Consider the following 14056-nt stretch of genomic DNA (forward strand, 5'->3'; position numbering starts at 1 on the left):
TCTGTTGAGTCATTTGCTTACATTTGGGCTGCACATCACCAGCTTCTAGCGTCTCTTCTATGGAATTATTAACATAAATATGATACCATACTCCTCCCACATAATCTGGTTGTACTTGATGTTGAGTCTTTGCCATCTGTTGAAACAAATTTGTTGTTTACACCTGTAGTGGCAACACTTTCTTTGCATATCTTTCAGAGTATTGTGCTTTGTCAGAGGCTCAAGAAGCTCACTTCTAATTAACAATCATCACAGGCTGACACATCGCTTTCATTCTCAAACATGTCTGGTTTTGTCTTGTTGTTTGTGCAAAAGTAGATACACAGAATCATTATATCACTGATAACTTTACTTAAATTGTTAACACTTTTACATCACGTGAAAATGAATACTTTTATTATTGTGGACAATATGATCGGGTTATATGCACTGCTCTCTTGAGGTCCTGCATCAGCATTTTAATTAAAATAGATTTTACGATAAATTTTTTTTTAGCTTGAATAAAATGATATCGATGTATTGAATCCTGAATCGATTTTTAAATCTAAATGTATTTTCCCAGAAACGCCAGAATCTCAGGTTAAAGCTCACAAAACTATTTCAACAACCACCAAACAGCTAAAACAGCAAATGAGAGCAGGTAAAAGACGTAAACACAAAACACGGATCGTTTACGTACACAGACACGCCATTGGGGCTGAAAGCCAACATCTCACAGATTCTGATGCTGGAGGTTTTGTCACTCTCTGACCCAAATTCAGTGAACCAGCTAAAACTACACTTCACATTTGATAAACATTGTCATTAATTCCCTCTTACTTTTGCTGTTTTGCTTCCACCATAATAAAATCACACTTCCACCATTATGCTGCTGTTTTTGTTTTGTTTTTTTAATGACCTCCCACAAGAAAGGCTTTATGCTGTTCAGTATCGAAGATATGTAAACCTTTACAAATTATCCCAAATTGCAAAATGCTTAGCTTTATAACTTTGCCCTGCTTCACTTCAGCAGCATCAGTTAATGTTCATATGTCGATTCATGTTTTCTTCCATTTTTGATCTACTGCAGAATATTTTTAACACAGTTATCTGCTATAAAAAGCCAGACCAGGAAAATCTCCTTCATGCTTTTCTGTGTTTTATCCTCAGATACTTTGACACAAAGGCATCTGCCGTGATGCTCACACCTCTAAAGTCTCACAAGTGTCAGCTTTGTATTTATACATTGATATAAAAATATGCATATGTACTGATAAATTATCAGAATTATAATATTTCTGACTGTCTGAGTCAAAATTGCTCAAGCAACCCAGCTGAGGTCTGGAGTTCAGGCTATTACAACATATTATTTCTTCGTTTTTTTGGTTGTTATGTATATTTATTGGTATGCTTTGGATTATTTTTCTGTTGCATGATTTTTGGCAAGTTTTAGTTGTAGACGGCCCCGCAGTTGACCCAAGAATCCTTTGGTATACAGAAGAGTCCATGGTTTACTCAATGGTTTACACTGCAAGGTGCGCAGGTCCTGTGGGGCATTCCCCTGGCAATGCTGCCAAATAAGCCACACTTGTTCATTCCTTTTCATGATTTGACTGTCATGAATTACAGGATTTAACATGTTAACTGAGGCCTCTAAAGTCTGAAATGTAGCTCTGTCTTGTTTTTGGGTGGGTTTTTTTTTTTTTTTTTTTTTTTGCAAAGTTCTCTTTCATCTTTGTCACTTTATAGCTAGATTTTTGCTAAATAACCAAGGTCAGAAAATCCTAGAAAGTCAATTTGGTTTCTCTATAAACGGTGTTATCAGTAAGAGAAATGTTTCATCACTCATTCAAGTGACTTAGTGTCAGCTGACTGCAGCTTTCCCCAGCCTCATAAATAGCATCGTTGCACAACATTTAAAACTAGCACCATTGCTTAACAGAGAATTCTCATGGTCATTGAACAGTGATCATGAGAATCTGCATATTTATGATCATGAAACTGAGCTCATGGCTCATTGTTAGGTAACGGCACTAGTTTCAGTTGATGTGCAACTGTACCGTGTATAACTTTGGGGAAACCTGCTGTCAGCTGAGACTGAGGAAGTCACTTAGAAGTGTGATATAGCGTTCCTCTCACTGAAAATGCTGCATCCAGATGAACAAAACCAGCTTTGTGGGACTTTTTCACTATAGGGTAACAAACTTCAAATTGTGTGATCTGTTATAACCCCACTGATGGACAGCAACAATTGCTTCTCTAAGACCATGTCTTTTCATTGTGTTAATACACATCTGAATGCTGCAGACCAGCAACACTGCCACCATAAGTAAAAGTAGCCACTTCAGGTCACTGAAGTATGAGTATGAGTGATACGTTTAACAAAAATGTAAACTCGGTAGGGACGGGTTTCGTTTGCAAAACCACGGCACTAAACTCCTTGAGATAGGGTTACAGTAACTTATTCTAAATGGATATTTCTCAGTCTATTTTTAAATATACAATCACATTTAATTTGATTTGTCAAAGAAGTTATAAACTATGGATAATGGGATATCATTTAGGACTGATATTTTCATTGCAGTAATCACAATACAGTGATGTTAATAAACTCAACCACCTTATTGCAGATTTTAAACAGAGATAATGTTTAATGTGATTGCAAGTTTGTGCTTGTTTTATATTTAAAGTGGTAATCAAAATGTCCTAAAACTTTTGTAGTGTTGCCGACCAGTTTATGTAATGCTACGGTTGCATTAATTCAAAAGTCAAGTCAGTTTTACATGTATGGGCTAAAATTAAGTTTGTATTTTCTGTACATTAAACAAATAAAAGCTCAGTCCACAAAACATAATGTGGATGGAGTGTTTTTGTTTCTGACTCAAATGTGTCTCTAGCACAGTGTTTTCAGAAGCTCAGTGTGTGGTAAAGATGATTAATTTCTATCAAGACACTTATGATTAAGATATATTATTTCGCATTTTTTCTAATCACAGTTCTTGTGCTGCTGCAGGTTAACGGTTAACATATGAAAACCATAGCTTTTATCAAAGGTCAGTGGTTTTGTAGAAAAAAGATATTGAAACTCTAGCATTCAGGGTCATTATCTAAAATACTGCCTACTTTATTTCTATTATGTACAGGGGCTTCATATACCCATATGACTGAGCAGAAGTTAAAAGCTGTTAGAATGATAGTTTAAAGAAATAATTTGCTAAATCAAAAGTTCACAGTAAGATCCAATAAAATGTTTTAAGCAATATTTTTCTACATATAGTGGAACCCCGTCTTACGAATACCCCATTTAACGAAAAATTCAAGTTACGAAGGCACTTAACGGCAATATTTCTGCCCGCGTTACTGCAAAATGCCCGCGTAATGAAAGCCGCTGGCTCTGATTAGCTGAGCCCAGAATGCCTACAATGCCCACAATGCCTTACGAATCATGTGACAACCCCCTTGGCTTTCGTACATGCGCTTCACTGTTCCACTTGAATGACGTATTGTTGTTGCAGTTAGCAATTAGCCTTTAGCCTATTGTTCACTCAAAAGGCGCAATGGGTGCTTCGACTTACGAAATTAATTCGTTCCCGAGGGTCTTTCGGAAGTCGAAGATTTTCGTAAGTCAGGGTTCCACTGTATTGTAAATTTTATATACAATCTGTGGTGCTAAACCCAAATCATATAGGTACAATGTTGAATACCTAAAAAGAAAATGGATAGCATCTTTACAAAACCTAATGAAAATCAGTTTCACCAATTTATTTTGGCCATGTCAACGGACATGTTAATATTTCAGCCTTGCAGCCTTCATCAGAACATTAGGTCATTTTATTTGCGTACACCTTTGTTTTTAATTACTATCCTATTTTCAGAATATACATGAATCTTTGAATCTTCCAGACTGTGAAAATTTCATGACATAAATGAAATGAATAACAAATTATTAACGGTGTATTAAAATGTGTCAGACAGTAACATTACATGATGACTTTTCTTCAAACATGTAATCAGAGGCCACTTTATTAGGTACACCTCGCTAGTACAGGTTTGGACACCCTTTTGTCTTTATAACTGCCCTAGTTTTTTTCATAATATTAACATCCCACATTTACTGCAGATTTTTTGGCTACACATCTAAGATGTGAATCTCCCGTTCCACCACATCCTAAAGATACTCCATTGGACTGAAATCTGGTGACTGTGGAAGCCATTTTAATAATCATGTTCAAGAAACCCGTTTGACATTATTTGACCTTTGTGACATCGTGTTTCATCTTGCTGGAAGCAGCCATCAGATCATGGGTACATGAGCAACAATGTTGAGGCAAAGCTGTGGTGTTCACCTTATGTCACCCCCAAAGGATTTGTGTCTTCGTTTTCAAGGATTCAATAGGTGAACTTGTTAAGCAAATGTAGTAGTAGTAGTACCATTGTATGCAATGAGCACTGCCCAAAGCAGACGGGCCTCTGACCTCTGACACCAACAAGGCATTTTGACACAGGTATACCTAATAAAGTGTCCATGAGCGTGCACTATACTGAACCTTCTTTAAATAGTCACACAGCGATCTTTGTGTGGTGACTGTCAAGGCATTTTTCAGTTATTGTATTTATATGTACTGTAACTTAGACGAAATTCCTGCATGCATACTTCAGTACATCAGTAAGATTTCCGTAATACTCACAGAAAGTGTTTCCATGTGGAGAGTTGGACTCGCCAGCTTTCATTCAGTAGCTAGGTAGTCATTTTTATCCACCAGTTAGTCATTAGTAATTCATTCTGTCAGCCAGAAAGTCTGACCAGCTGCCAGTCATGCAGTCAGCCGCTGTTTGCTGTGAGGAGACTGCAGCATTGCGGTCTTTCTAAATAGTCTTTGGCCGCGCTTGGTTGACAAAACATGTTCTCTTGGCCAGCAGTTGGGTACTACTCAACCACAGGGTGTGTGTGTATGTCAGCAAACAAATTACTTTTTTTTTTTTTTTTTTTTTTTTTTTTTTTTTTCCATATAGATTAGACTGTTTATTTGCTGTGTAAACGAGTTATTATTAATGAACTGATTTGGATTTGGAGTGAGCCAACTGAGCACTTACTATTAAACCATAAGCTCTGTTTGGTCTTTTTAGCAGGTGTGGTCATGATTTCTGGACATGGAAAATCTTCCACTAAGCAACTTCCACTACAGAGATTTAAAGATATTTACAATCATCACTGATTACGTTTCTTGGATTTTTTTTGTCCTTTGGACAAAACATTTTTCCAAACATATTTTTCCAAAAATACTGAAATAATGGATTGTTATCTTCTTGTCTGTAAAAAGTACTTATGAAAATCAGAAGCTGGAATTGCACACTACAGCATAGTAATGTAGTTTAATTATACAATTTAAAATGCTGATGACAGGGAAAAAAAGCAGGTGATTTATTACTTAGCAGTAGAGCTGCTGGATATTGATGACTAGATCTGCGTGTTAATTCTTGTCAGCTGGCTTCAAAAAGATCTTTTCCCGGTGTTAATGGTCAGAGCTGTCACACGAATGATTCACAGAACTGTATTAGTCAAATCGGGAAAACATCACTTTTAAATCTCTATTCCTGTACGATATTCCTCAGCATTGTTTTTTTTTTTTCTGTACGTGACACATCTTCTGACGGTTATACCTGTACTTCTGGTTGCTTGAGGGGGAATCAAACTCTCCATCTTGAATATAACCACCTTTTTTCTTGGCATTAAAAAAACAGGTTAGTGTTGTTGTTTGTGTCACTGCCAGAATGCTTGCTCATGGGTCATTTAACCTCAGTTTGAAGGGATTTCTTTCTAACAAGACATTGTGGACAACCCATTCTTACCCTTTTTAATGGTCTTTACCTCACAAATAAACTCATTTCACCTTTTGCTTCACTCAGCAGTTCATGACAAGTAACTTGGTCTTGCTCTCATGAGAGAGAGCGTAAGAGTTGCTGGTTTTACCACGACTTCATTTTCCTAGCTTGTGTGTCTTACTGTGGTGTTTCAAAATGTTAAGCAGGAACCAAACTAACCTGCTAAAATGCCACAGCCTCACAGTGGTAACCAGCAACTCCATTTTCTGCGAGGTAAATGGAGTTGCATGTTTCTACAAATCAACAAACTATGCAAAACTTATGTAAAACTATGTATGCATCCATATTGGCACACATGCATTTTTAACATCAAGTTAAATTCCAATTTCAATATTCAAATGTTATTTACCACTATACCTGTGTTGTGCTCCTTTGTGCTGCAAGGGAACTTTGAGAGCAACCTTGAGATTGAGAGGGTGTGTGGGGGCGGGGTGTGAGTCAGACAGGGTAGTACGAGAAGAGGCATACAGACGCTGGCACGGCTCTCAGAAAAAAATATGATAATATATTATCAAGCTGTAATAATATAAACTGTAAAAATGTGTCAGCCCATCTTAGAAACTCATTTTCTACCCCGCTCTAGTTCAGAGTTCACATTGTGTGTCTTTCATAACACCTCCGTTTTATATGCTTTCCTGGTAAATACCCATGTTTTTTTCAGTGGTTTACTACTAGCGCCTCACAGCGAGAAGCCTCTGGGTTTGAAACTCCTGGTCGGCTGGTGCCTTTCTGTTTGGAGTTCACATGTTTTCCGTGTGCCTGCGTGGGTTTCCTCAGTACTCCGACTTCCTCTCCAAATCTAAAGAAATGCATGATTAACTAGTTTTTCTACACTGGTTATAAATGTGTAAAAAGTGCATACTGGTTGGAAAAAAGATGATTGTGGCATTTAATTTGGATTTTAAAGAGCTCTTTATTAATTATGGTCCATTCCATAATCCTTATGGCATCATCTGAGTCACTAAATGCTTTCTTATGGCTCTGTCATACTAGATTACAAATAGGATGGCAACCTCCTGGTTAGTAGTTTAAAAAAAAATAAAAAAATCAGTGGTTGTCCGGTGATTGCATTGAATTTTTTTTGCTTTTGGCAACTGATTGTAATTAATTATGGTGATCAGCCGGTCACCCAGAGGTTGCTCATGCTGCCACGGCCATATACCGATCACAAGGAGATTACACGGGTTGGCTGGTGAGAGTTGTGAGGATAAGTAGTACTTCATGCACATAATAAAATGAACTTGATGAGCAAGAATGTTAGGGACAAAAGGTAATTTTACTTGCTTTGACAATGTCCTGGTGGTTAAAGGCTATTTTAGCACTCTACAAAGTTCAATTCCTTTGACAGTCTTTTGCTGTATTTTGATGACCTTAAGTCATCTTAGAAAGTTAAGGATTAAGTAGGTTACATATGCGCTATCTCTATTTCTCTATTTCCTTCTCATATAACACGAATATGATATGTTTCTGTGGTTCAAAGGAAAAAAGCTTGTTTTAATTAACTGTGTCAATTGTTTTTGGCTTAACATGTGTCAGCTGTTCCAGTGGTGCAGATGTTCGATGTGTTTTTTGCAGACAAAGTCATCAACCCAGGCTGACCTTACTGGCAATTCGGTTTGCCTTTTCCTGCTTTTTTTCTCATGTGTTTCCCAAATACTGTATGAATTTGTGTGGGTTTTAGCGTGACACTGCACACATTCGTCTGACTAATTTGGGTGCAGGTGGTTAAAGTGATGATCTAAAGTAATATTTATGTGTTTGAGTAGTGTATGGATGTATGAGAGTTTTTGGGGGGTGTGGCCCATTGCAAATTTCCCCGATTTCTCATAGTGATACTGTGATAATACGCCTCCTCCGCCCCCATCTGCCTTTCTGTTGCCAGGCAAGGGGTAAAGGTTAGTGATGGTTAAGAAATACCACCCAGAAATGTGTTGTGTGTGTGTGTGTGTGTAGGCGTGTGTGTGTCTGTGTCTGTGAGTGCGTGTAAAGCAGAGAGAGAGAGCGCGATTAAATGAGTGAACCAGGGAAAGTGTGTTTTCACTCTTGCTGTCACTTAAGCAGCATCTCACCTTTTACTTTCTGTGCTTTTGAACTAAATTGCACTTTTTCTCATGAATTTTTTTTTTGGGACATTATTGCCAAATAGTTAGTTAATCATTGCTCCCCACCCCCCTAACACGGTGTCACAATTATGTACTTTGTTTCACTGTTCACAGTACAAATGAATGCAGATTCAGAATGATCAATTTCAGCCTCTGGCGATTTTCACAGGTTCATTGTTTTTTTGGTTTATATTTTAACACATTAAAGATTTGCTGCTCATAGATGACACTATGGAGAGGATTGTGCATTGTAGGACCATAATACGACCTTACTAAAAGGATTTTGTGTAAAGTTTAAACCAAAAGCTGCCCTTTCTTAGTTGCACGCTGTACATTCACTATTTCTTTTTTTTCTTCTTTTTTTTCTTTTTTGCGTAACATTTTTCTCCTTTTCAAATTCCTTGTAACACATTTCAGTTCAGCTGTTTTTTCCTCAACAGCTCATCTGTAAGTAATGGACCTCCACCCAAAGATGATTTTCTTCAGAGTATGGACTCTTCAAATGCCGTCATCAAAGAAGAAATAACATTTAAAAAAGAAAAGAACAAAAAGTTTTGTTTTTTTTATCCTCTTTCTTTTTCAGATTGTGGCTAAGTGGTTTGAGCACAGTTAACCAGAAGTGTAAACAACACATCCTTTTAAATTCGCACTTATTGAGTCTTCAAACATATTTTATTATGTTTAAAATGCATTAATAATGCTATTGTGAGATAATTTATTTAATTTATTTAATTAATTAATTAATTTCATTAATTAATTTAATTCCACCAACAGCTGTACTGGAAATGAATGGTGAAAAATCATAAATAAATTAAAAATTCAACAAAATAGTTATCACTGTTTAGAACTTGTTTTTTCCTCTCACATCTTTTCTAGGTGCTCAGAGGTTTAAAAGAAAAAACACTTAAAAAAAGAAGAAGTTTTATTTCTGTAAAATAAAGTCCTGTTTAGATGCTTACACATGCACAAACTGTATTCACCAGACTTCCTGCATGCACATAGCATCAGTTAAAATAAGCATGCAGAGGCCAAGCCATTCCTCTTTTTTTTTTTTTTAATCATCAGCTGGGGTAATCTTATGAACCGTTACTCTAAAATAGCACTTTAGCTATAATGATTAAACAATTCTGGTTTGTTTTGAAGACTAGTACCAATACTGGATTACATAAAAGCAGTTAAAGAGCTTTTAAATTTAAATTCCAGCTGCCACCAGTAGAGGCAGCTCACAGGTCTGGCCTAAATGTGCACAGCCTCCATCTTCAGAAGCAAACCTTTGCTGAGAACTTGCATTGCTTTTTCATTTTAACTTATTGCATGTTTCTGTTTGCCAGTAAGTCAGCAGGTGTGGGGTGGAGTTGCTTCTCAGACCGGCAGTTAACGCTCTGTCTTAACCGTCCTCCTGATATTACGTGGAACTGAATGAGGACAACAGTGTGTGTGTGTGTATGTGTGTGTGTGTGTGTGTGTGTGTGTGTGTGTGTGTGTGTGAGGACAACAGTGTGTGTGTGTGTGTGTGTGTGTGTGTGTGTGTGTGTGTGTGTGTGAGGACAACAGTGATAGACAGGAAAAGGGCAATCACTGTCTGCCTTTCTCACGCAAAGACAAACGCAAAGTACAAATGGTAAAAAGCTCAAAAACGGTTTCTCAAAAATAAGTTCACGTTTAAAATTTCAAATCTAAACTAAAAGAATTGCAGTGTCATTTCTGCCTGTACGATGAACTGGACCAAAAAATTGTGACTGTTTTTATGTTAATTGACATATTAAACATAGTTTCTGTTTTATGGCCAATTAAAAGGTTTGTCACCTTCTGGCCTGCTCACTGCAAAAATATGTCTTGAAGCATGAATATCAGTCAGGAAGGAATTATTGGTCAGAGAAGTCAGAATATTTATGACTTTAATGAAATTAAAATATGAACAGATAACATAATTTGAGTTGCTTTATATAAACTGCCCTGCACATTACAAAAATGTAATGATTTTGTAATTTATTATATTAAAACTAGAGGTCAGTTCCTTACTCTAAGAAGAGATTATCATTAAAGCTCAGTGGTAGAAAATATGCGTGCATACTTTTTTTCTAAACATTTCTGGTCTTCAGAAATATGTCTGAGGCTTGAAATGAGTCTGAGCTGCTGTATGCATGCGTCCAAACACTACTTGGATAAGTCTGTACTTGCATAAATCTATAAAAATTCAGAAATTTTTTAACATTTTAAAACCTGTTAAAACAAATGTAATTGTGTCTTAAAAATTGTTGGAAAGAATATAAAATGTACTAATTATTAAGGCCTTAGTATTAAGTACAGCTAAAAGTAGTAATAAGGATGGTCATCTTGGCGTGGTCTCCTGTTCATTGCTCTTGTGTTACCATGATTATCTTTTCTTATTTTTGTACCATTTTTAATTTTATGACATTGAGGTAGTTTAGATGAAAGGAAAAAGCTAGTGCTTGTAATTGCTAAAGGAGTTTTATTCTTAATTTCCCATATTAAAATGAAATAATTTTCCAAATTCACACCTCATTTCTTCAGACTTGACAGAGCTCCTTCAGAGGACATCATGCCACTGCTGATAAAGAGATCATTGGTTAAACTAGAGGAGTTTACAGATTAAAAGTTGTCATTTAATCTTTAGAAATGTACACTCGACGAACGATCTGACCTCCGCAAGTTGAAAAGGTCGAGGAAGTTGTTTCTCATAACGTTCGTTTTTTTGTGTTTTTAGTCGTGGTCCTTTGAGGGATGGGCGTTACCAAAGGACGCTGACTCTCACTCACCACGCACTGTCAGAGTGAAAGTTTAAAATTCGAATCCTGTGACAGGTTAACAAAAACAATAAACTGCCACTTTGCTTTTTAACTGAACACACACTCACATTTCCACTCATACTTTCTCTCTTCTTTCTCTCTCTCATCCACCACACCAGTGGTATTACTGTACTATCTGATGTGGTCTCTCTCACCTCATGTTAGCATCTCTTTTCCTGCTTCTCCTGCATTACTTCCTAGTCTTTGTGCTTTTATCTTGTTTCTTTTTGACACCGTTGTCTTTTCTTTTCTCTACTCTGACTTTCTCACGTTATTTCATTTTTTTCATCTCTCTTTCTCTCCTTTCTGCTTTTAAATTGTCACATGATGTTTTTCTTCCTTTGTTTTTTCCTCCTGTTCATTAATTTATGCAGCACTTTCCCAGTCTTTTGGGATGTCCTCTGTTTGTTTTATATCGGCACCCGTTTTGTTCAGAGTTAAACTGCAGACAGTTTATCAGGCAGCCTCTTTTACTGTAAGCCATGCTGTTGATGTGTGATGTGTGGAAACAGTGGTTTAGCATTTTCTTGCTGTTAACAAGCAAAAACATGTTGGACTGGATGCCAGCAAAACCTGTTGAGCATTATTGGGACTGCACGAATGTGCAACTTACCCACATTGTTGTGCACCAGTGCTTCCGCTTACCATCATCAACACTGGTTTTTTGCCCTGCGGCGTTCTTGATTCTATTGCTCACATAACAAGACACCTTTACACCTTTACACTTCGGTTCGTCTTAATGTTAATGACTCAGGAGTTTCTGGATCTCGGGTATATTAGTTTAATTTGCATAACAACTTCATTGACTGTGGCTTTCAGAAGGGTTCCTGTGCCATCGCAGTGGTTTCCTTTACAGAAACCTGTCATTTCTTTGTGCAGTGCATCCTCAAGGCCTAAGAATCACATCTATTTAGTATTTCTTCTGGGACCTAGTTGCTTGCATGCTGTGATCTTTCCATATTCTCTGAATCCTTTCATGATAAAAATGTGCAATCCCTTAACCTGCAATGCCACATTGGGGGGAAAAAGCTATTCTGAACTGTTTTCCTGTATAGTTTTTACAGATTGATGAACTATTTTACTCGCTTGGATGCGCTTTTCAATTTAGACCTACTGGTCCGTTGCCAGTTAACTTAATTAGTTATCACTGTTTTGTGTATTGGGTTTTTTGTTGGGTTTTTTTGGTCAAAGAATCTTTCAATATTTGTGTAATTGTGATTGAAATACTTTGCATTCTTTTGGGAGTGTAATTGTATATTACAGGAACAACGGCAGATTAAACACTGAGTTTGGAAAACCAGCACTGAGAAAAGAACATATTGTAAATTTGTACTTTTAAATAACTGATGGTATTTACTAACTGTCCCCTCTCACTCCATCTAGGTGAGCAGAAACGTTATCAGGTGGTGATCCACGGCATCGAGCCGCTGCTGGAGACGCCTCTGCAGTGGCTCAGCGAACACCTTAGCCATCCTGACAACTTCCTGCACATCTGTGTTGTTCCCACTCCGAGTGATTGAGGCCACTTCTGCTCCTGCAATGTACTGTCACTGTGATAAGACACTGGCCAGCCAGTTGACCAGCGTTTTCTTTTGGTGGAAACCTTAACGTAACAGAACTCTTTAATGAGAAGGAGGATGCAAAGGATGCAAAAGGGGATATTTACTAACCCTTTTCCAGCTTATCTATATATATTTATATCCTCTTAAAATTACTACTGCTCTTCCTCTTTCCCCCTCAAAAACTTGTTTAAAAAAGGAAAGAACTTTCTCCTCTCCTACAAGGAGAAGCAAGAGTTGAATGAGCAAAGGATCTCGTTCTTTTTTTCTTTTCTTTTTTATTCTTTTCCCACGTCTTCTCCTTCCACTCCTCTCTGAACAAGCAAACATCTCAATGGGAGAAGAGGAGGTGAACGAATCCTTTGTTTCACAAATCTGGCACACATCTTCCTCCTTGTCTTGTCGGTAACTTGTCTGTAGACAGGGAAATGGAGTTGTTTCTAGTTTGGGGAGCGGTGTATCAAATCCTGCTGAAGTTGCCTTATTTACTGCACATTATCATCTTTATCCTTATTGTCCTCTCATCAATGTGTGGACGTGTGCACATGAAGTCACTTTAAGCTCACATCACAACCTTTTGTTGGTTAAAAATACGGATTCATTTGACAAAGTGGGCTTGAATAAAAAGAGGATAAACTGATTTGGAGTTTTGGCAGCAGTGACTGACATAATTCACTGATCTCAGCATACCCAGGAGGTGTTTTGGGCTGACTGTTTACCATTGAATTTTGAGTTATTTGCAAAAGCAACTTAGCAATCAGAATGTCCAAAGTGTTTCTGTACTGTTGATGAATTAGCATTAAATTGTAGCTTTGATTTTAAAATTATGAAATTCCTTTTTTTGTTTGTTTGTTTGTTGGCAGAGAAAAAAAACTGCCTTTGCACAACTTAAGGTCTTTAATTTTTTAGATTTGTTGCCCAGTGGATGGTGGGAATCTGCAACGCTCAAAACCAAATGTCCATAAACTAAAAATGACATGGTGGCATGGTAAAAGCCTGTTTTTACTACTAAAAAAACAATGGAGATGTTGAATTTTCACAGAGTTAACATTCAAAAATCACGTAGCTACTAATGAGGCTAAAGCATTTACTGAGAGACTCATGGGGAAAAAAATCCACATGTGTTTTCAATAGCAGGTGTTGATATCTTTCCATCAGTACAACACTCTTTAGCTGTTTTTACTGTCTGTTTTTGTCAGATTTGGCAAGAGCGTCTTTTCTTCACTGCCAAACTTAAATGAGCATCTGGTTTTGTTTCATTTAAAGAACTCAGCTGAGATAATGAGACGGCAGGCGTACTTAGCACTAAGTCTGCAGTCTGTTGGGGGCAGTGGTGGTTTTACATGTTCTACATATGCTTTAAATAATTTTGTTTGTTGACACAAAGAATTGGCAATAGTGGGCAGCATTTCTTTTACAGCATAATGGCAGTAGCTGAGGAATGCAATGACTAGATGAGTTTGTAAAATGTTGCCATGTTTCTCTCTCGTATCGGCATCTTGACTTTCTTTTGTTTGTTTTGATTGTGATTTTTACTGTTCACAGTGAAATAAATTGCCATTAAAAATCAATCTGACATTGTTAATCCATACTGATTTAAAATCAAACTGAAATCTTCTATATGTATTTAAAGGCTCTGTACGGAAGTAGGTTTCATGTGATGTCATAGCTAGAGGGACATACCCACTCAGAGTTTCTCCACAGCGAACCTGTAGGAATGATT

At 37.1% G+C, this 14056-nt stretch overlaps 1 protein-coding gene across 2 annotated transcripts in view; it reads left to right on the forward strand.

The window, feature by feature from the left end:
• The window catches only part of atg5 (ATG5 autophagy related 5 homolog (S. cerevisiae)), a 49203-nt gene extending 35380 nt beyond the window's left edge, over positions 1–13823 (forward strand). For both annotated transcript variants that reach the window (XM_085365850.1, XM_085365851.1), the window contains exon 8: positions 12158–13823. In XM_085365850.1, the coding sequence (XP_085221976.1) occupies positions 12158–12294 (137 nt within the window). In that variant the 3' untranslated portion in view covers positions 12295–13823. The remainder of the gene's footprint in view (positions 1–12157) is intronic.
• The last annotated feature ends 233 nt before the right edge of the window (positions 13824–14056 follow it).

Source organism: Diplotaxodon limnothrissa, linkage group LG11, assembly GCF_057381915.1.
Source record: "Diplotaxodon limnothrissa isolate DT_005_m linkage group LG11, D_limnothrissa_male_GT1.1, whole genome shotgun sequence".
NCBI classification, from domain to species: domain Eukaryota; kingdom Metazoa; phylum Chordata; class Actinopteri; order Cichliformes; family Cichlidae; genus Diplotaxodon; species Diplotaxodon limnothrissa.